Genomic DNA, 22192 nt, shown 5'->3' on the forward strand with positions numbered 1-22192 from the left:
GCAAATGTGTAAAGTTACAATCTACACATATATTTAAACAATGTTTTAGTGACCTCTAAGAAATGTATGATGGGTTTAGAGTACACAAGGAGTAACCCAGTATCAGCCTCTCTTAGTGTTTTTTTCCCCTTCAATTTGGATAGAAACTCTTCACAGGATTCTGACAGAAAACAAGTATATCTTTAGCTTCTTAAAATACCTTAATTAACATTCTGGCCTAATTTCAGTGCAGCGTACCTACAAGATGGACTACCTAGACAGCTGCATGTCTTGTTTAGCTTTAGGTAATGAGCTAACCAGAATTTCCTTAAGCTGAGACACACTTAGCAGTTAATGCATCGCTTTCATCCCTTTCGCTTATCTGGTTCTGGTTTATTTTTGCTACACAAACCAATCTGTGAATAATGCTTCTCTGGGGGAAAACAAGCAAATATGTAAGTAAATGCAGTCATTTAAAATATCCTCAAAATAAACCCACAAGCTAAATAACCAGTAACCAGTTCATGGGGCATTTAGCACTTAGTCTGTTAAGTTAGGCTTGTTACCTTTAACTAAATAATAAAGGAATAATAATAGTAAACCGTGTTAAATTGCATTAACATGGAGCTTATTTGTTGCTGTTTCTAATACAGCAGAAAAATGGAATTTCTGTATGCATTAATAGGTTAAAAAAAAAAAAAAAAAAAAACCCAACATGTTTTCATGCATGTTTCTGCCCCGGAAAAGGACCGTTGCTGTGTTAACTCCTTGCTAATGTCCGCGGTGTAACAGCAGTGGGCGCCAGAGATCCCCACTCAGGGACAAATTAAATCACTGCTCATTAAATCCACATTTAATACATTTTTAAATTAAATCTATAACACCCTAGTGTGCAAAAACCGGGAGAGGCACTGAATACATCTCTGAACCCACTGCAAGCATACTAAAATGTAATGATGAACTTTTATTTACACCAATCAGGCATTATGACCACCTGCCTAAAATTGTGTTGGTCCCCCTATTGCTGCCCTGACCCATTACACACTGTGTATTCTGACACCTTTCTATCAGAACCAGCATTAACTTCTTCAGCAATTTGAGCAACAGTAGCTCGTCTGTTGGATCTGATCACACGGGCCAGCCTTTGCTCCCCACGTGCATGAATGAGCCTTGGCCATCCATGACCCTGTCACCAGTTCACCACTGTTCCTTTGTTAGACCACTTTTGATAGATACTGACCACTGCAGACCAGGAACACCCCACAAGAGCTGCAGTTTTGGAGATGCTCTGATCATAATTTGGTCCTTGTCAAACTCGCTCAAATCCTTACGCTTGTCCATTTTTCCTGCTTCTAACACATCAACATTGAGGACAAAATGTTCACTTGCTGCCTGATATATCCCACCCACTAACAGGTGCCATGATGAGCAGATCATCAGTGTTATTCACGTCACCTGTCAGTAGTCATAATGTTATGCCTGAGTGACGTATTTATTAATTAATGTATTTGTGTGTAGTATGTATTTTTTAAAAGATATATTATATAATTGTAGTCAATCTTTGTTTTTAATTTCTTTAGAGAAACTGTTTGTTTGGAAGTGGTCATTGGGTTCAGCAAAGCCTGGCAACCCTGCTGAACATATGTGCTGTTGTACAATGTGCTGAAGAGCAGGTCAGTACACAAATGAATCATGTATTCATCAGTGTTCGTCAGACATTTTGTTTATTCACAAGATATAAATTAGACAGCAGAATAAAATGCAGCCCAATGTGGCCCAAAGAAATCGAAGCTGAAAGAGAACTGCACAGGATAGTTACTGTCCTATTCACAAACAACCTATACACTAATACACCTACGTACCTAACGTGAAATACAATTTAAAAGGAAACCAATGGTTAGGCCTACGTTAAGAATAATAAAATTATTTGCCAACAAAAATAAACACGATGCTACATGCAAATTGTAGATTAACCTCTCAAAATACTGTCACTGGTTTGAAAAAAGGACAGACAAAAATAGGAACATGGATGTTTGTTTTTGACACAAAGACAAGCAATTAGTTGTCCATGCATTTGGATTTTTATAAGGAGGCTACTTAATAGATTGTTGTGAACACAAAACATCAGGCAGAATGAACGTTTCAAACATTATTTCAAGGAAAAATCTGCCAAGCTGCATAATAATTTACCATGTAAACAAAACAAAGAAGATGTAAACACAGGGCCATTTCATTGAGACTAAAAACAGACCTATGCATTTTTTTTCCATTCAGATTTTATTTGTCACAGCAAGAGAGTTCAGAGAGGACAGTTTCATAATAAGTAGTGTTACACTGTACTGTTTAATATGCACAGCTGTGCCACTGCTCAGATTGATCAGACAAAATACGTAGGCATTATTAATGTGGCAGGGTCTCTTCTCAGCAAATGACAGTCACAGCACTAATGCTGAGCAAAGGTTAACCATCTGTTTACAATGTTGATATGCTGCTGACTAACGTGATTAAGACTCATCCATTATTATAATCTGCCTGGAAGTTTTTGGTCAGAATTCATCAGTTAAAGGAATAATGAAGAAACAGTTGATTATAGTATCATCAACTGCGAGTGAAAGAATTGTAAAGTGCTCAAATTTTTTTGTTACATTCTCTTGCCACTGGAAACTTTTTGAAAAATAATTAAACTATCTCCATATTTCTTGATACTTTTAAAAGTATAAAATATATATTCTTTATGATGAAGTTAACACTCTTAACATGTAGGTCATAAACTTTAACTTAGATTCATTTCTTTGCTTCTCCTGTTGTTTTGTCGAGTTCTTGGCACATGGAGGACCGTAGTTTATGAGAGCCGTGACTGTAAAGCATATTCTCACCAGGCTAAAGGTGAAGCAATGCGAGGGCTCCTGGGATTTTCTGTGGCGCGTGTCTCATTTAGCGCTCTCTGCAACACATCAAAACAAAACTCATCAAAATCACTTCAGGTGTTCAGACTGAAATGGCATCACTTTTATTACTTTTCTCATTACTGCATATTAACACGGTTTCCTCATTTCCATGCAAGGCTCACCTCAAACTTAGTGATGAATTCTGAGAAGATGCCAAAGAATGCTTCTGTGGTCGTGGCCTTGCTGTCTTCTCCAAAGTAAGAGGCTACCTTGGCAAACTCGTCCATTGCTTTCTGCTGGTGAGAGTCCAGTGACTGCACAGCTGGGTGTGAGTTTTCCAGGAAGCTCTGAGGGCAAGTTAAGCGATCAATACACACTTATTCCTCTACAGCAGTTTCTCTGCAGGCAAATTTGCACTTAATGTTTTTACATGAATTATAATTTTCTGTTGATTCAGCCTACTCATGATCTTGTGTATTCTGTAGAATTCATGAAAAAAAAATGAAGAAGTGGTGTGATGTACAGTACTAAGATTGAGAAGATCTGCCAGACCTTCATGTCCGCCCCAACTTCATCTACATTACACAGCCAGGACTCAGCTACTCCTTCACTGAAGCATCTCTCAACCATAGCAGCAGAAGAGGTTTTGCAAATCATCCACTCTTGCAATCCTACCACCTGCCCACTGGATCCAATCCCTTCCACTATGCTCCAGACCATCTCACCTGACCTCCTGCCCTTCATCACCACAGTCATCAATGGATTCATAACATCAGGACAAATACCAACTGCCTTTAAGCAAGCAAGGGTTATCCCTATACTGAAGAAACCTGCTTTGAATCCCTCTGACATCAATAATTACAGACCAGTATCACTCCTCTCCTTTCTTTCAAAAATTCTCGAACGAATTGTTTATAAATCAGTTGTCTGACTATCTCTTGCAGAATAACCTCCATGATCCCAACCAGTCTGGCTTCAAAGCAACACATTCCACAGAGACTGCCCTTTTGGCAGTCACTGAGAAACTACATGCTGCTAGATCAGCCAAGCTGTCCTCGGTCCTCATCCTCCTCGACCTTTCTGCAGCATTTGACACAGTTAACCACAAGACTCTCTTGTCCACCCTCAGGAGTCTTGGAATTTGTGGAACAGCATGGAAATGGTTTGCTTCCTACCTGGATAGTCACTCATATCAGGTAACATGGAAGGGATTGACATCTGCCCCATGCAGACTTTCTACTGGTGTCCCACAAGGCTCAGTACTTGGTCCTCTCCTTTTCTCCCTCTACACCCACACTCTTGGCAAAGTTATATCCTCACACGGCTTTTCATACCACTGCTATGCTGTTGACACCCAAATTATCTTCTCCTTCCCTCCCTCAGATACCACAGCTTCTGCCCGGATCTCAGCGTGTCTGGCGGACATTTCATCTTGGATGACAGCTCATCAGCTGAAACTTAATCCCAGCAAAACTGAACTGCTGGTCATCCCAGGTGATTCATTCCCAGCCCAGGATCTTGCATCCTAAGTCTGTAACCTATTGAACCAGTGTTAATGTTTTTAATGATAGAGACTTAAAGCACTTTTGTATCTCGCTCTGGATAAGAGCGTCTGCCAAACGCCAGAAATGTAAATGTAAAATGTACTGTAGCATGAAACAGAGGGCTATTACCATCCAACAGTCAAATATTCTACTATAATTACACTTTTTATAGAGTATAACAGAATGATTTATTCCTCTTTATACCACAGCAATGTGAAAAAACAAACAAAAACTGTTATTGCTGACACCTGAGACAACTTCTTTATCAACAACTAGACATGATTTTTGCTTAATAACAACATATTCTGTTAATCCATTTCCAAGCAGTGTTGTTAAGTAATAATTCATCTGCACCTTCTGACCAATTAGATCCAAGATTTTCACAGCACTGTGGTATAAAGACATTGAGTATTCCTGTGACAGCCAGGATCAAGAAAGTAATGTGCAGCATTTTTAAACCACTGCATGCATTACAAATTAAGTTAAAAAAAAAAGAAAGCAAGTATAGTCAAGCACCAGTACAAAGGAATTCAAACTCTGCTTTCGACCTCATACAACTGCCTTAAGTCTTTAGATTTTTGTTTATAAGGGCTGTGCATTAGCAGAGGATACACTCATGACTGCTGCAAATCGATCTTCTGCTGTAGCTGGGATCTTTAGACAGGCAGTCCTGATTTCCTGGATGGTGGAGTGGAGATCACTGAGTTCTGCTGTAATGGTTCTCTGATTCACTGGGGGCACAGAGAAAAATATTCAGCAAAACATGGCCTTTATTTTCCTTTTTACTTTTTTAACAAGTATGGAAGATGATAAGACGAAGATATAAATATATTACATGATTGGCACTTGGCTGATTTTACCTTTGGCAGCTAGTGGCACTGTTATAAGCTCTCCTGCAAAGTTGAGAAGTTCGGGAAAATGTTGGCATAGTGATTTGGCTAGAATATGGAGGAAGGTTGACTTCCCATCAACTGTTTTGGTTGTGCTGAGCTGTGAAAAGACAGCGTTTTAGGATTCGCACAACCTCTGTATTAAGTTGGCTATGTAACAAGTTTAAATAGTACAATTTTTAATGGCAAACTGATTTTAAAAGCATGATAAAACATCTCTGAATCCATCGTTTTGATTAATATCTACTGTACCTCTGTAAGGAAGTTGATTTTAAAGCCTGTGGGTTTATTTGTCCTGGGTTGGCCATTATTAAGATAGTTTCCCATTGCCAAGACAAACTAAAACAAAAAATTATAACAATTTTATATAAAGAAAGTTCACTATACTGAATATTAAAACATGAAACTTGGAGAATAGATAATTGTTTCATTACTGTACAAATGGTTTTTTTTGGCTATTACAGTACATTACCTCCAGGATCTTTGCCAGTTTCTTGCTGTTTTTTAGCTCTAATGATGCTTTGTAGATGCACTCATAACCAATCCGCATTTCTTCAGTTTTCTCCTGCAGGCTGGTTTTAAACAGGAGACTCCGCAATCTGGTTTTATACTCAGGCACTAGTAGCATCTGCAAGAGCCCCACACTAAAGTCAAACACATTCCTAAACGAATTGCCTTCTGTATTTTAATTGAAGATTTTGGAATCGTTTTACAAAAGCAAATGTGTAGCAAAAGAAATGTGCACCTGAAGGACAAACTTGTCTGGTTCACTGAGCTTGGCAGGATCCTGGTCATACTGCTGGAACTGTTTAACCTCATCATCATCAGGGGCATACAGCAATAGCTGCTTAATGTGAGAAGGCTCGAGACGCTCAGTGCTCATAGTCATGAGGATCTGTCGTAACTCTGCTGGAGACAGCTTCAGATGGGCTATGAGGATAGCTGGGGAGAGCAACCAGGGGAAGAGTGAGCACACTTCACCTCTTACACTCACCAGCCACTTTATTAGGAACACCATAGTAATATATGGTAGGACCTCCCTTCCTTTTCTCTCAGAACAACCTCAAATCTCCAGGGAATCGATCCAAAAAGGTGTTGGAAATATTCCTTTGAGGTTCTGATTCATCACACAATTGCTGCAGTTTTGTCAGCGGCATTCATGCTGTGAAACGTCTGCTATGTGAGACCCCTGAACCCCACTGGACTCAGAGATGACATGTGCATTATCATGCTGGATGTAGCTGCTGTAAGATGGGTAAACTGTGCGCATAAAGGGATGGACATGGTCAGTAACAATACTCATACTGGCTGTAGCATTCAAAGAATGCTGTACTGGAATTAAGAGGCCCAGTGTGTGCCAAGAAAACATTCCCAACACCATTACTCCACCACATCCACCACCACCCTGTACTGTTAACACAAAGCAAGATGCATTGATTCATTCTGTCGATGGCATATTCTGACCATATAATTCCCAATTAACAGCAGAAATGTATCAAGGATTTATCAGACCGGGCAAGATTTTTCCAAGTTTCAGTGAGCCTGTTCCCACTGCAGCCTCAGATTCCTGTTGATGGCTAACAGGACTGGAACCTATGTGGTCTTCTACTGTTGTTGCCCCTCCACCACCAAGTTCAATGTGTTGTGTCATCTGAAATGCTTTTCTGCTCAACACAGATAGTTATTTGAGCTATTGTAGCATTTGTGTTTGTCTGAGCGTTCTCCTCTGACCACATTTTTATCAACAATGCATTTCTACCAGCAGAGCTGCTGTTCACTGGATGGTTTTTTTATTTTTTTATTTTTACCATTCTGAATAAAGAAAATCCCAGGAGACCATCAGTTTCTGAAATATACACACTAGCCTGTATGGCACCAACAACCATGCAACGGTTTTCTTACACATAACATTTGCAATTGCAATACACCCTCAAGTATTTTATATTGTTTTTCATATTTAGCTATGTCAGTCTTTTTGTGCAACCAGTGTAATTCCTCTGTGAAACAATCCCAGTTATACTCACAAGCATTGTAGGCCTTTTTATGAGAGAGAATCTCGACCACGTCTTTCTTTTTAAAGCTCTCAGGTAGAATGGTGGGCTCTGGAAGAGAAACTGACATATTTAATTACATTGTAAGGATCAGTTCTCCTGGAGCCAGCAGTGGAAACAATAAATGGAACATCATGAGAATAGAGAGAGATGCTGAAATGCCAGTGAGAGAGGGGAGGACACTGTGAATGGACAGACTGTAAGTGATCCATTGAGAAATGGTATACGTGATGAGCTGAAAAAGCACAAACATAGACAACACACATGAGATATGTATATTAAGCATCAATGCAGATGTGATATCACAATATGTAATAAACAAGGATGCTTTGGCGAATGTTTCTTGATGGTGGTATTTTTACATGAATACATGCGACATATCCAAACTTACTGGAACCTGTTTGTGTGCCAAAGTGCAGCTCCAGATTGAGGTATTTCACCATGTCGCTCAATTTACCATAGTCAGGGTCTTCTCCAAGCTGGCAAAGAAACAGAAAGAGAAATTACCAGACTGACCATCATGTTTGGATTGCACTGTGCATAAAGTATAACTAACTAACCTGTCCCCAAATAGTGCCCTCAGAATTCTCCACTTGCTCCCAGCGGAGTCTCTTCACACTCATGTGGTTAGTATCTGAAGCCTGAGGGCTTGGTTTTGGCAGAGGTGGGGGCTCACAGGGTGGGGGCAGTGGAGGTGGGGGTGGAGGTATTATCTTTGAGATGGTACTCTCATAGGTCTTATGGCTAGACTGTGGTGAATCTCTCTTTACTTTGGGTTGCATGGCTGAGCTCTGATGGCTCTGGTAGATGGACTGGGTGCGATGCCTCAATGGGGGATGTGCAGATGTGTGAGCAGGCTTAGAGGATGTGTGAGGAGGTTGTGGGGATATGTGAGAAGGCTTTTGAGATGTGTGAGGAGGTTGTGGGGGTGTGTGAGTGGTTGAATGCAGGATGGGATGGGCTTTGGGTTGATGAAGCTGTTGGCTGGCATGAACAGAAGCCTGAGACATGGGCTTTCGGGGCTGCGTGTGATGGAACCTTGTCTCCTGCCTTGTAGGCAACACTTGGTGAAGAGATGGACGGTTGGAGAGGATGAACCGAGGAGGGGGTGGTGGAGGGGGTATGATGGGATGGTTCTGGAAGGCAGGAGGAGGTTGAGGCATGTGTTGTGGGGTAAGACAGATGGGGGAAGGTGTGTCAGTGAACTGAATGGGTGGGGGCGGAGGCGGTGGGCTCCGGGGAGGGGGCGGTATTTGCTCTGATTCAGATGAGTAGGTTAATGAGCTTGAATCCTCACTGCTGTGATCCTCACTGCTTGCACTGCTTGCTTGACGAGACAGTATGTTGTCCTGCTCTTCTTGGAAACTCATCTGACAAAGACACACAGAGTAGTCATATCTCTGTATATATATATAAACTATTTACATTAAGCAAGTACAACACACACACACGCACACACACACCTCTTCATAGTCATTCTCGCCTCCCATAAAGTTATCCACAATGGTGACTCGGTGACCAAGCTGTTCACTCAGGGCATCCAGGAATTTGTCTGTGTCTCGACTGCGTGGGGGTCTGGAGAAAGTGAAAAGTTTTCTTCGACGAGGCTGAGGGCTCGGAGCCTCATCTGAGTGCTGAGGGGAGGTAGGAGAGCTGTCCAGGCTGACATAAGGGTTAGAGTCCATGCTTCCAGGAGAAGGGACAGTCTGCTGGTAGAGGTCATACTGAGGGCTGGAACAGGGCTCCTTCCATGTCAGAGACAGGCCTGACTTACGATTCCCTGTGAAAGGAGCAAGATATTTTTATTTAAGAGGACGATGAATAACATTTTATATACACATGTATCTAGATCTCAATCTATGCATTCACTTATATAAAGCCATAATAATATTTACCTTGCTTCCAAGGAAATGTTTTATTATAGTCATGTTTGTATCATACTTCACCTCATCATGCACAAGTTAACCGTTTCATTTCCGAGACACTGGGTGGTATTATGGGTATACCTTTTTTAGCATGTGTGAAGGAGAGAGTGAGTGCATGGCTGTCAGCATGGCTCATGCCCTCATTCCCAGGTGATGAGTTACTCTGCAGAGGCTTGCTGTTCTTCACCGTGTATGCACTCTCCAGCTCTGTGTATACTCCTGATATCTACAGGTTTTTATGTGGTTAGATGACAATGGCATGACTGAGTAAAAGCAATTGAAAATGCAAGAGGTACTTGGCAAGTGCTGAATGGTACCCACGTGGTTCAAATCTGGGGACTCTGGAAAGGAGGTCCCATCGCCACATTGTCTTTCTCCTGGGGTTGCAGGCTCAGTGAACGTCCCTGAGGAGAAAGAGCACTGTCCAGCACACAGTACCCCAAAGCAAGCTGACCGACCCCCAATGAAAACAGCCACAAACAGCAATTGTTTGTAATTCACCTTAGTGGTGAGATTGTTGGACTGAGCAAAAAGCTGCTTGCAAAACTCAACACACAGCAGCAGTCTTATTGAACCATAAACATTAGACCTGACATGGCTAGTTGTTTAAGGCTCTATAAGAGCGAAGGAATGATTCTACAACATGATGTAAAAATGGAGGTGGAGAAGTCGTAGCTAATATGAGCCAATGTAATATGATCTATTTTTACAGAAGCTTCTATTCGGATGTAGGTAAAACATACCCATTCCTAGATGAGTGCCAATGATGCAATCATCTGAGCTTCTTTCTCTGACACTGTTTCTGTGGGATGTTCCAGTCACCCTCATGGAACTGCTCCGTCTGTGATTTTCTGTGCCTGCTTCAGGCTCTGCCAGCACGCACAACAAAAAGGAATTAAATATACAGTGTAAACACTGAGAAAATGCCTAAAATACATTGTCTAACATTTATACAAGCAAAAATATTCATGCCTATTATTCAGCACAGCCTACACAGACTACACAAGGGTCTTCACTGCACACCTGCTCCTTTGAAGCCTAGGAAGCGGGAGATCTTGCTCTTGCAGCGCTCCTGCTCTTCACAGGTCAAAAGCTGATAGATAAACTGCCAGATCAGCTGCTTTGCAGGAGTGTCCAGCACAGGAAAAACATCCACAATGAGTGTGTCCACATTCCTGGATTCCACACAGATAAGGGAGGCATTTTAGTGACAGTAAAGCAGCACTCCCTGTATGCTGTCCCAGTGTAAGTCTTATAGAAAATCCAAAGAACCCACGCAGAATGTTCTGTATGCATCTATTTGTGCCAGGAGCTGGAGCTATTTTTAAATGCTTTGCACATTGATTTCAACACTGTGAGGCTGAAAAAAAAAACCTTCCAGGCCATGGGAACGCTGTGCTTTGACATTTGTGCTGAAAAGCATGTTACTCTCAGTGAGTGTTAATTAGTTGTCTTCAGACATTTAAAGAAAGTCGCAGTCAAAAGTTGTTGGCGATGTACACAATAATTAATACATTTCTCTGACTCCAGGATGCAAAACATTTTGTCATATCTGAGCTTACAAATGATCTCAAATGCAAGATGTAAAAACCATACTGTATCTCCTGACATTCTCCATAACTCCATAAATCTACAGTCTGTATAGACTTCTTACATACTGATCTAGGATGTAAATTAAAGCAGAAAAGTTCATTAATAACAGGAGACTCTGTATTGCATTTGAAATATGGCAGCAGGAGACAATAACCTGTGCTGAAAGAAGGTCTCGAGAGCCTTGCAGATGGTGTATCTCTCTTGCGTGGTGAGGAGGTGTTCAAGCTGCTGACTGAAGGTGCGACCGTGCACGCGGATGCTAGGAGGAAGGATCTCTGCTACCCATTGCAGGGAGCTAAGGGCAGGTGAGTGAGTGCAAGGAATTGAGGGAGTCTCCTCGGCTTCAGAGTCTGATGGAGAGTAAAGCACCGGCCCCTCCTCCACCACCAGAGTGGGATTGGCGCCGCTGCCCTGCAGCATTGACACCACCTTCTCATGGGAGCAATTCCTAAACATACACCAAAACTGTGTGCAATTATTTGAAATGATTCAGGAAGTCAATTATTATCTTAGTATAAGTGAACGCTATTATTATAATTACTATTATTATCCTCTTAAATTTCTTAAGCATAAAATTTATACTGTGCAATAACAACATGGATGACAAGTGGAGTTTAAATGGTTAAAACAAGGTAAAGATTATTTTAATTTTATTTAATCAGCAGCATGACCACATTCCTATATAACAAATAAAGGAATAGCTCATTATCCTATGAATGAATACAAACACAGAGTACAAACATATTTTGCCTTCAGATATTTTGAGCAATGAATGAAGAACAATAATATTAACTCTAAGAAACAAACCTATTTTTTTTTATATAGCTCAGAGATCCATTCTATTGTTCTGAGCTCTGCCTATACAAGACTTAGACTAATGGCCCAGCAAGTCTACATTCACCCAGCAATATGCTTATATCATTCTAAATTTGCTCCCAGGACAATATTGTACTTAACATTTATTTACTCAAAAATACTGTGTTGAAAGTAATTAAATACTGCTGTTAAATAGTTTGTAAGGAAAAATAATTAACCCTACTTGATGTCTTAAACATAAAAACTTCATCTGGAGATTACCTCATATCCAGCCCATTGAGAAACAGAATGCGATCTCCTGGTTTTAGGCCACATCCCTCAGCAGGGCTATCTGGAGTAGGTGAAGAGACAGGTAATTGATAATGCAAAAATTCCTGATATTGTTGTCATTTTTATGTTTATTTACTGTAATTAGCACTGGAAATATTTGGATTTGAGGTCAAAAGATGAATGAGACAATAGATCAGCATTTCAGCCTTTATTTCTGATATAGTTTGGTGATTGACTTGGACAGTCCAAAACATTTCATTTTTTCCCCTGATGAACCTTTGTTGTGTTAAGTATGTTTTCGGTCATTGTCTTGCTGCATGGTGAAGTTCTTTCCGATTAGACCGGATGCATTTCTGTATAAATTGGCAGATCGTCTCCTCCCTGTTTTCTCAGCCTCAAAATGGCTTGCTTATTACCCGTAGACAGCTCTCTGGTCTTCAAGTTGGTTTATCGTGTTTAACGGTAACTGCAGGTTTACAGGTGAAACACTATGACAATAAATCTAACAGAGCACATCTGGGCAGGACCCACCTGTCAGTTACAGTATTTCTGATCAGTTCTAGATCTATTGTCTCATATTTTCACATACAGATTTTGGTCTACTCATGTCTACTTATAGATACACAAAAGACACTGAACATACACTTAGTTTATTGTTTAGGAGAGTTTGAAATCAGTTTGTTCATCACGATACTGGACGCCTACAATATTTCCATAAGCAGCCCCACGTGGCTCGGCTGAGTCAGTGCTAACTAGGTTCTAACCAGGCCTGTAGTGGGCGAATATCGTCATGCAGACACTCACACATTCACCTCCCACTCTCCAGCCCCTCACACATTAATACAGACTGTCATACACAATGTAGACCTACCCAACTCTAAACACTATCACAACATCAACTGTCTACTCGAGTACACCAACGAGCAATTCTGGTTAATGAACGAATCTATTTATAATCTTCTTATATTAAATGTCTGAAATACGATGCAGTACATAGTCTACCTGGAATGACAGAGTCGATCCACACAGGAGCATGACCACGGAGTGTGAACCCAAAACTCTTCTTTCCTCTGTACACACGGATGGTCCTATAGGAGAAAAACCATCAGTAGTAAAGCTATGAAGTTAGAGATGACGTCCCTGTCAATTCTCAGCATAACATATATAAATATAATGTGGACAGACATAATACTTTATGGCATATCTTGTTTACAAGTATGAGCCTAACCTAAAGAAAAAAGACTAAATAGGTCAGGTTCTAAGCACATTACACACACATTATGTGTGACAAATATACACCTTTCATAAACACTATCATTCAAAATGTCATTTGAATACGACTTTAAGAATTGTAAACACATGCTGATACAGTATGTTTACACTGAAATCTCTAAAAAGATGAGCAATGGATATTAAATTTTCACACCTACAGCAGCAAACAGATCTAATCCAGATTCTATTTTTGGATTCTGCTTACAGAGTAAGCAAATAATATGAACAGAAGAGTAGACAGCACTGCATTTACACTGCGTAGAAAACATAGACCAAGAGCATTTGATGTTTCAATACAGAAGAGTGCCCTGATTTTTCTGCTTCTCACTGAGAACATTTGACATTTGAACATCGAAGAGCATGCTGGTGGTTGCTGTGGCAACTCCTCGAAAAGATACTGAAGATGTTGGGCAAAGCTGGAGGTGAACAGGCAGGAAAATGCCATACCATTTACACAAAGTGAACTCCTCCAGCTAAATGAAGGCAATAATGCTTGATTAAGAGGATATTATTACATAAATTACATGCAGTACACAAGAAATAGCAGATTAAGCATTAACTGTGTATTGTCTTTTGGGTTTTGTAATGGCAGTGATTCATATCTGATCTATAGAGTCAACTATTGAAATGTATAACCTTGTGGGAAAAAAAACATTTTATAATCTTAATGAATTAACTATCAAGGTAATTTTAGTCTTTAAAATTTTTAGATTTTAGCATATAATGAACTGCTAAAAAAGTCTTACTGTGTTGTCTGATTTTAATCGAGGTAAAATGAAATCTGTTAAAAGAGAGAATCACAAAGATAATAAGAAATAGTAAATGCAGCAATTTGAAGGCCAGTTATTTATGTAATGTCTCTTATCTTTTATCACAAATGTCACAGTATAAAGGGTTCTCAATATGGTTCTGCAGTACCACAGAGGCATTATGAGGGATATTCATGTGATGAGATACATAGTGTACTGTATGTATCTTCTCTTTAATTCTAGGAAGAGACACTTGCTGTTTTATGAGATGAATATGTACAGATTATAGAATTTTAGAGCAATAAAACGGTACAACAGAGGTGTAAACAATGTGGAACATGGAACATGTGGTGCATGGGTGTGTGTATGTGTGTGTGTGCATGTGAACTGACATTTCTATCAATGTTTATATATATATATATATATATATATATATAATCAAATATATTACACGTTAAGACTCATTCATTTGTGGATACCTTCATCAAAGCAGTGGATGTGAAGTCCTGAAATAAGCATATGCCAATGATGCTGTTCCCACCCACCCACACACACACTCCTACACATGACGCAAGTCCAACATTCCACAGACTGTGAAGTGTCAACATTGATTGTTTTTTCTTGTTTAATGAAAATCCTTATACAGATTTGTCTTTTATTTGACCATACCTGTGTATTCATAGAGAACACTCTGGAGCAATGCAAGGGCACAACACAAGCTGTACAGCTCTGTGTCATATGCAGTACCTGGTCTAGTGAATCACATACAGTGATATACACAGAGGCATTTTCTCATCAATTAAATCTTTTGTGACTCTATCCATGATGTACACAGTGAGTCCATGTATATATACACGTCTATATAGAGGTAAAATCCACGGATAAACTACAGAACAGTAATTCAGCAAGGATGAAAATAACTTATAGTATGTGATGTATGCTTATATTTATATATACCTCTGATTTGCTCCAGTGGGGGGCATGCTGGAGATGCCTGCTGAGCTCTTCTTGTGGCCACGTTCATGGTTCTCTCCGGTATCTCTGGGAACTGAGCTGGCCCTTTTGGAGCCATGCGGCCGCTCGTGGTGCTCCTGGCTGCGGCTTCGGCGCAGTCGGTTCTGACCTGTCTCACTCACACTCTTACTGCGGCACACACGGTTGAGAAGACTTTGGGAGACAGCTTCATCAAACCGCTGCCGGTGCTTCTTGGGGATGAAGATTCTAGCAAACATAGTAACAGCAAGGCAGAGGAAAGGGAAGGTGAAAATCAGCTGTAAAGAGCCATTAAGTTTAGCTTTCAGACCAGTTCAGACATCTATGCGCTCCAGCCAAAGACGCAGTCGTGGTGAAGCGAAAGCTTACAACAGATTCCTTTCTCTTTGATCAAAAGAAGAAGAAGTAGCTGGAAAAATGTTCCTGTTTAAAAATCCATTACAGCAGTACAGAGTGTTCTTCTGTGCTGCAGATGATGACAGTCTCTAAAATGAGGAAAGAAGACTGGTTTCCAACTGACAAGCTCCCACTACAGCATGCAGCGTATAGCAAATTGAAAAGTGTGGGAGTATCTCTCGCACTCTCTCGCTCTCCCCAGCTCGCTCTCTCTCCCCAGCTCTCTCTCTCGCCTCAACCATTCTCTCTCTCTCTCTCTCTCTCTCTCTCTCTCTCACGCACTCTCTTCCTCACTTCTCTTCTCACACTATTTATTTTTAATTTATTTATTTAAATAGTACTAACATATTTCAGTATTCTATATATGATGTACTGTATCTGTACTGCATACAGATAAACTCTATCACATAGTGGAGTCCAGAAATCTGAGTGCTCTAGTGAGAATGCTTCTATTTTTCATTCTTTCCTAATTTGATACAACAGTTTCATGGCAAAGTGTATTACTAACAACAACTTGCTTTGAATTAACGACAATATGCAGTCAAGTTGGCATGGGCTCCAGATGTTTGTTCAAAATCTTCTGATCCATTTTAGATCGATCCTTTGGCAAGTAACCTGAACATATACTTTAGAAAAAGAGATGTCTCATGAGGAAAATCTGACCTTTAAAAAAAAGAAATCATTATTTACATTTGAATAGGGGACTTAAAATAGTGATATTTTAGATCTTTGTAAGTAAGTAAATAAATAATTAAATAAATAGGGACTATATAAAATTCCTTAGATACAAATAAGAAAGGCACATTTAGTTTCTTTGTTTTAAATATTTCAAAATTCTAAAACCTTCAAAATAAAAAAATAAAACAGATTTTCAGTGTAGTCTCTGACATTTGGACCCCACTGCATATAGGAAGTATATTGCTGATTTTGCATCAAATTTGGATCGTTGTAGAATACAAAAAAATGTATAGTGTTCAAAGCCACGTCTTCATGAATCATTTATTACAAACTGGAGTGTACTAATAATAATAATAATAATATTGAAAAAAAAAAAATAATAACCATTTCTGTCACATGGTATTATTGTAATACTTCTTGTAATACTTCGTATGTAAAATATGATTTCATTATAATTTTGTAATCTAAAGAATCCACTACACAAATCATTGTTGTCCAGAATATCCACCAGATATTCTCAGGAGAATCTCAGCATAATAATGATGATAAGTGTAATGTAATATGAAGAAATTATTAAGTAAATGTATTAATAAACTGCAAACTGAAAGTTTACTTGGGCAAGTAAGTGACTATGTTAGTGTTTTTTGTCATCCCTGTACATGGCTGGTGTCGTTTTGAAGGGAAGCACAGCACATTATCTACTGCCTCTGAAGCAAATGCATTAACTGCAAAGCTGGAAAGCTTAATTGCTGTATTAAAACAAATCTCAAATGATGTATTTTAAATTAAAGAAAATTTCCATTAACTCTGCTCAGTAGAGTTTGGGAGGAAAATGTAAATATGCTTGTGTTGAAGGCTGCCATGTCAATCCCCAATGACTGCCTCCGGGTGCACATTACAGTATATATGCAGAGCTGAGTGGAGAAGCTTAAATATGAGGGGTCTAATGAGGTGAGCACAGTCATGTTAACATGGAGACATTTAAGCATGTAATGAGACCAGAACAAACAGCTAAAGTACAGTGCATTAGGAGATATTTCTGGAAAACACAGAAGTTGCAACAGCAAACTTTTGTGGTTTACTAGTTATGGTTTACTGGTTTATTATATAATGTTTATTAATGCATTATATATGCAGTATGTATGAAGTCAGTCAGGTTTGCCTATTATATACCACCTTAGATTCTTTTCATTTGTTCAAATGACATCAGTCATCAAACTGTAGAGACAGTCCACATAATATATGTACATTATGAACGTGAGCTCTCGATTAATATCTCCTGCATGATAATCCAGCTGCCTCAGTACACAACTCCAGCAGCAAATTATGTAACCAGGTTACGTGTTGGCAGCTCAGAACTTTTCAGGAATAAGATTTACATGTTAAAAACATACCGACAAGATACGCTGCACTACTCCATTCGAAGAAAAGGCTGTTAGATCAAAAATCTGTTTTTCACTTTGGCTCGTTTATTTCCTATATATTTTAATCAAATTAATGTGTTTTTTTTCTTTTTTTTTGGCATTCTTTATTACAAAAAAATATAAAATTGTGTGCAAATTTTACAAATTGACAAACTACACAAACTAGGCTAGGATGTGAAGCTTTAGAAAAAACTCAAACAAACTCTTAAAAACAAATAAAAATGGTGATCTCTGGGATTTCATGACTTTGCGATAAAAATCAAGCAAATTCTGCGATAAAATTTGGAGGAACTTGCGATTTTTTAAAATTATTCATCAACACAACACTCATTTACATAGGCTGAACATGAGTACAGCTATCTGAGGTCCAAGAATTTCCCTCATGGGATCAATAAAGTCTATCTATCTATCTATCTATCTATCTATCTATCTATCTATCTATCTATCTATCTATCTATCTATCTATCTATCTATCGATCTATCTATCTAACTACTAACTGTATTTCTTAAATGCTGATTACATATTAAATACTTATTAGTAAATATTTATTGCTTATTGGATTTATTTACACTACGGGTGTAGCAGCAACATTCAAATAAAAAAAATGAATAAAAGATACTCATACCAAACAGCCCATCTTTCTTTTCAGGGTTGTTATTAACTCTGAATCAAATGAAAAAATGCAGCAAGGCGCTATTGCGACAGAGCAGAAAGAAACTGAATAGTCTTTGTGTGCTCAAAAATCAGCAAGAAACTGTCAAAAGAGTACACCCACTTCATAATGAGCTGCAAAGGCATAATGCTGAATAATGAGAAGAAAAGAGAGAGATATGAAATGACTGCAGGCTTGTAGATTAACATATTTTAATATTCTGCCTGTATGGAAACACTCTGTCGCTATGGTTAGAGCCACCATGACAACCAAGCCCAATGGTATTCTTCTATCACCATCTAAAGTGAATATCAGTAAAGAATGCTGGGTAGCATCCCAGTAGGCCATCACAAACTGTGCTATACTCATAGTGTTAAAACACTGACCCAGATATTGTTCAGTAGGTTAGAAATAGGAATCAAATTCATTTTCAAAAGTATATACTCTAGTCTGTTTTTAGTTACACCAAATATCAGTTGTATGTATAATTCTATGACTATTCGAGGTTATACGCAGCATAAAACACACGCTGCTGCTGGGGCTCAGATGGAGGACAGATCACAATTCAGCAAGGAAGCAAACAACAGGTTTATGGCTGGGGTACAAACACAGTAGTGGCATTTAAATATGTGGTTTATCGGCCAGCTGAATCTACCGCACAGTCACATCCAACATTTGTGATCTTCTCAGTAGACACGTCTATATGGGGTACACTGAATAAGAAGTTCCAGCATACAACATGTAGTATGAACATCAGGGTTGCAAGCACTAGTTTCTGTCCTTATCATCCATGGTGATAACCACACTGATAATCATCATATGTAGAGTTTTTTTAGCAATAAGACATGTGCTAGTAACTCCTGAACTGCAGCGCAAATGCTGATATCCAAACTAACTGCCCTTCGCTCTAACACACATGATAATTAGACAAAAAAAAATAAGATACAAATAGGATAACAGATGTTTTGTAGCATTCTGGTCCTGGATGAGCAATTTCCTCAAAAGGCTTCGCTTTACCATTTGTTCTCTGACTCAACCAGGCATTCCTGAGCTAAAATCAAAAATTGTTCTGAATAACCAGTTTATTTTTCTGTGCTTGCCAAGCAGACAGATTGTGCTGGGGCACAGAGCTGTGTCAGCACTGTAATCAGCTCTGGTGATGCACATGCCATATCATGTTAGTGGCTTGCTTGCAGAGGAATTTCATTTATGGACATGTTCACATCACACATAGCAAAGCAGGTGGATAATCCTGAGCACAAGAGTAGCAGATGCAATCCAACTGAGCAGCTTTATGTAGTCAGATTAACTAGACTAACATTACCTAATCAACCCCTAAGACTTTACACAAACCCTGCAGGTCCTCTTGCAAGTTATTACCAGATTCTGCACAGCAAAATCCAAAAATGTTCAATTACATCCTGTTTAAATGAACGCTATCCTGATTCTCAAGTGTAAGAATCAAAACTGACGCCCTCTAGTGGCCACCTGACAGTGCAAACATGCTAAAAGTGTTTCAGGTCAGAGAAGCACTGAAATAGAGGTTAAAAACTAGAACACAGTAAAACTGTCTAGAGGTCTCATGCCTACCTGACATTAGAAATGAGTTGTTGCTGCTCCTGAGTGGTCAGGATGTCAGGAAGAACAGAAGCTAGCCAGTCCACCCTCCTCTCAGCAGCAAACTGCTTTAGCACAGCAAACAGCTTCTCTTTCACCTCAGGCTCATTCCCCAACACCTCCTCAATCTGAGGCACAATTGGACAAAAACATGGCCATGAATGTCATGGCCTTCATTCATAAAAAGTATTTTAATTAGTTGAAAATAAAAACCATTTGTGTGCTTCATCTGCGCTTAAACAAAAAATCAATTCCTTATGTGACCTCACCCTTTTATTAAACTCTAAGGCTTTATGTTTGCGGTCCAGCCGCGTGCCTTCGTTGCCTTTCTGCCACTCATCTATACTGCTGCTACGCTTCTGCCGGCTGCCCATGCAGAGCACACCGAGGCGCAGCGTGCGGCCCTGTGACGCCTTTATTAAGGCAGCGGCCATCTCATGATGCTTCACAGGGATTCCATTCACTTCCATGACATAATCACCAGCCCGCAAACCACTACGCCCAGCAGGAGAGCAGGGGGAGCAGTCCTCCACCAGCAGGGGGCAGTCTCCCACGATTGTAAAGCCAAAACGGCCGTCAGGGCCTGGGGTAATATCCATCTGCAGAGAAAAAAGAAAGATCTTGGAGATGAACTTGTCTCTGACATTTGAGTTAGTTAGAAGAATGATTTATTAGAAAGGAAGTAAGAAATAAAGATAAAATGAAAGGTAAATAAACGTTAGAACATCCTAGCCATATAGATGAATAGAGCGTGATGTATATGATATGTCTCTAGGAGCAAGGTGAAGCATACCTAATACAGAAGCTCAGAGTGTAAAAAGTATAAAAAGTGTGAGATAGTATGATAGTATGATTGTGTAATTGAGAAAGATTGAGGTTTTCCAGGGCAGACCATGGCTTCAACTAAATGGGCGAGAAATTCCTATAATAAAAGGTGGGCAATATTTTGAGAACTTGGCTGGAAGCTCAGTCAAAAGCAAATGGGAGGAAGTGGAAGTAATAGAAAGTTTACTATGATGGCATAGCTTCAAACATGTTCCTCAGTTATTTCTCAAACCTGCTGTATTCTGGAGACCACACCAATGCTGGGTGGGATGTTCTTTTGTGCCTGTGCCAGGGCAATGACAGCCTGAGCTCCCAAATTGGACACATCCTGCCCTTCAATCTCCAGCACCTGGTCTCCGGGCTGCAAGCCAGATAGGTGAGCACTGCTACCCTCCTCCACTGTAAGTATATAGCTGGGCCCAGTGCCCCCAAGCTGGAAGCCGAACTCCTCTGGCCAGCCCTGGTTAGATGTTGGCATGGTGAGAACTGTAAGAGAGGAAGGAGACCAGCTTACCTTTCATTTTCTTGAACACATGTTTACCTGTGTGATGATGCCATTACTGGAACTGAACCAAAGTTTTAATGAACCCTAAACCTGTTCTCAAATCTCTAGCTGCTATTTTCTCTGCAGGAAGGTTGACAATTTGACAAGCAGCCATGAAAGCAGGCCAGATTGCTCTGTAAATGACAATACCCACATATTCAGCCAAAGCAGTGGAGCTGAGAATATGATGCAAGCTCACAGCCAGCAAGTCTCAGCTGACTCCTCAAACCTTCTGTCGTCATTGACCTCATTGAGAATACACAGCTGAGGAATATAAATTCACCTGTGCTTAGAGGACAGACCATTTTTACTCAGCTGCATGCCAAAACCATGTACGGCACGGTGCTTACTTTCAAATGTATGTAAGAAAAACCTTCATGCTACAAGAAAAGAATAGATTTATAAAATATATATATATATATTTTGGGAATGCATATATATAGAACTAAATCTAACACCATTTACCAGTTGTGGGCAACTAAGGAATCCCTGATTCTGCTCAGATCTGCTAAGAGGCTTTACATTTTAACAGGATTATACAGTCTTTTAGGCTTGATAATCATATTCTGCTGTATCCTCACAAGCAATTTAAAACACTAAGATAGACTTACAGAAATCTTTAGGTGGATAGCGTGGGCCAGACTTCTGGTTTTGGCGCAAGGAGTACCTCCCTCTCTTATTTTGCAGGAATCTCTTCATTTTGCCCGAGTCAACAAGTGTCGATGGTTATAGCCATAAGAAAAAAATTTATCCAGTGTGCTTCTCCCAGCTCGGTGACATCCTCAAGTCAAACATTAGCAGGCAAGGAGCAAAACCTTTCCATGCCCTCCATCATTAAAGTCAACCATGCAGAGTACTGACACACAAAAAGGTGAGAGGCACACAGTGCCGAAATCCTTCCCACCGTCACGTTGACTCTGCATCTCTGGCAAGTCTGTCTAGTCTTGCCTGCAGAGCTAACACTGTGAATCTGGGACAGTGTAGCACAGATCCTTAATAATTCTCTCTCCAAAAAGGGTAAAGTGAGGCCCCATTTTGCTATAAATATCTTCCTCCCATACTCTGACAGCTAGCACCCTCTCCAA

The 22192-nt window shown here is 39.8% G+C and overlaps 1 protein-coding gene across 2 annotated transcripts; it reads right to left on the minus strand.

Moving 5' to 3' along the window:
* Positions 1-1686: 1686 nt before the first annotated feature.
* On the minus strand, positions 1687-21963 carry grid2ipb (glutamate receptor, ionotropic, delta 2 (Grid2) interacting protein, b). Of its 2 annotated transcripts, XM_058407313.1 has the most exons (23): positions 21719-21963; positions 20796-21049; positions 20008-20337; positions 19712-19866; positions 14935-15198; positions 12959-13044; positions 11948-12017; positions 11025-11318; positions 10301-10452; positions 10021-10146; positions 9599-9681; positions 9359-9503; positions 8816-9132; positions 7913-8722; positions 7744-7831; positions 7326-7415; positions 6047-6243; positions 5774-5929; positions 5554-5640; positions 5272-5401; positions 5024-5142; positions 3050-3214; positions 1687-2923 (listed from the first exon to the last, which is right to left on the minus strand). In XM_058407313.1, the coding sequence occupies exons 1-23, from the start codon at positions 21804-21806 to the stop codon at positions 2852-2854; spliced, it is 4278 nt and encodes a 1425-aa protein (XP_058263296.1). In that variant the 5' UTR covers positions 21807-21963; the 3' UTR covers positions 1687-2851. The 2 variants fall into 2 exon arrangements, with proteins under 2 accessions (XP_058263296.1, XP_058263295.1); XM_058407312.1 differs by lacking the exons at positions 19712-19866; positions 20008-20337; positions 20796-21049; positions 21719-21963 and having other exon boundaries at positions 7326-7403; positions 14935-15551.
* Between the last annotated feature and the right edge of the window lie 229 nt (positions 21964-22192).

The sequence above is a fragment of the Hemibagrus wyckioides genome, linkage group LG13 (genome assembly GCF_019097595.1).
Source record: "Hemibagrus wyckioides isolate EC202008001 linkage group LG13, SWU_Hwy_1.0, whole genome shotgun sequence".
Taxonomy (NCBI): domain Eukaryota; kingdom Metazoa; phylum Chordata; class Actinopteri; order Siluriformes; family Bagridae; genus Hemibagrus; species Hemibagrus wyckioides.

Excerpts from the sequence above, each read along its gene's own strand:
- grid2ipb (XM_058407313.1), bottom strand. The coding sequence starts at position 21,806 with ATGAAGAGATTCCTGCAAAATAAGAGAGGGAGGTACTCCTTGCGCCAA. Across the intron at positions 11,319-11,947 it reads CTCAATGGGCTGGATATGAG|GAATTGCTCCCATGAGAAGG; the intron begins GTAATCTCCAGA and ends GTGTATGTTTAG. Across the intron at positions 6,244-7,325 it reads TAAAAAGGCCTACAATGCTT|CTATCCTCATAGCCCATCTG; the intron begins GTGAGTATAACT and ends TGCTCTCCCCAG.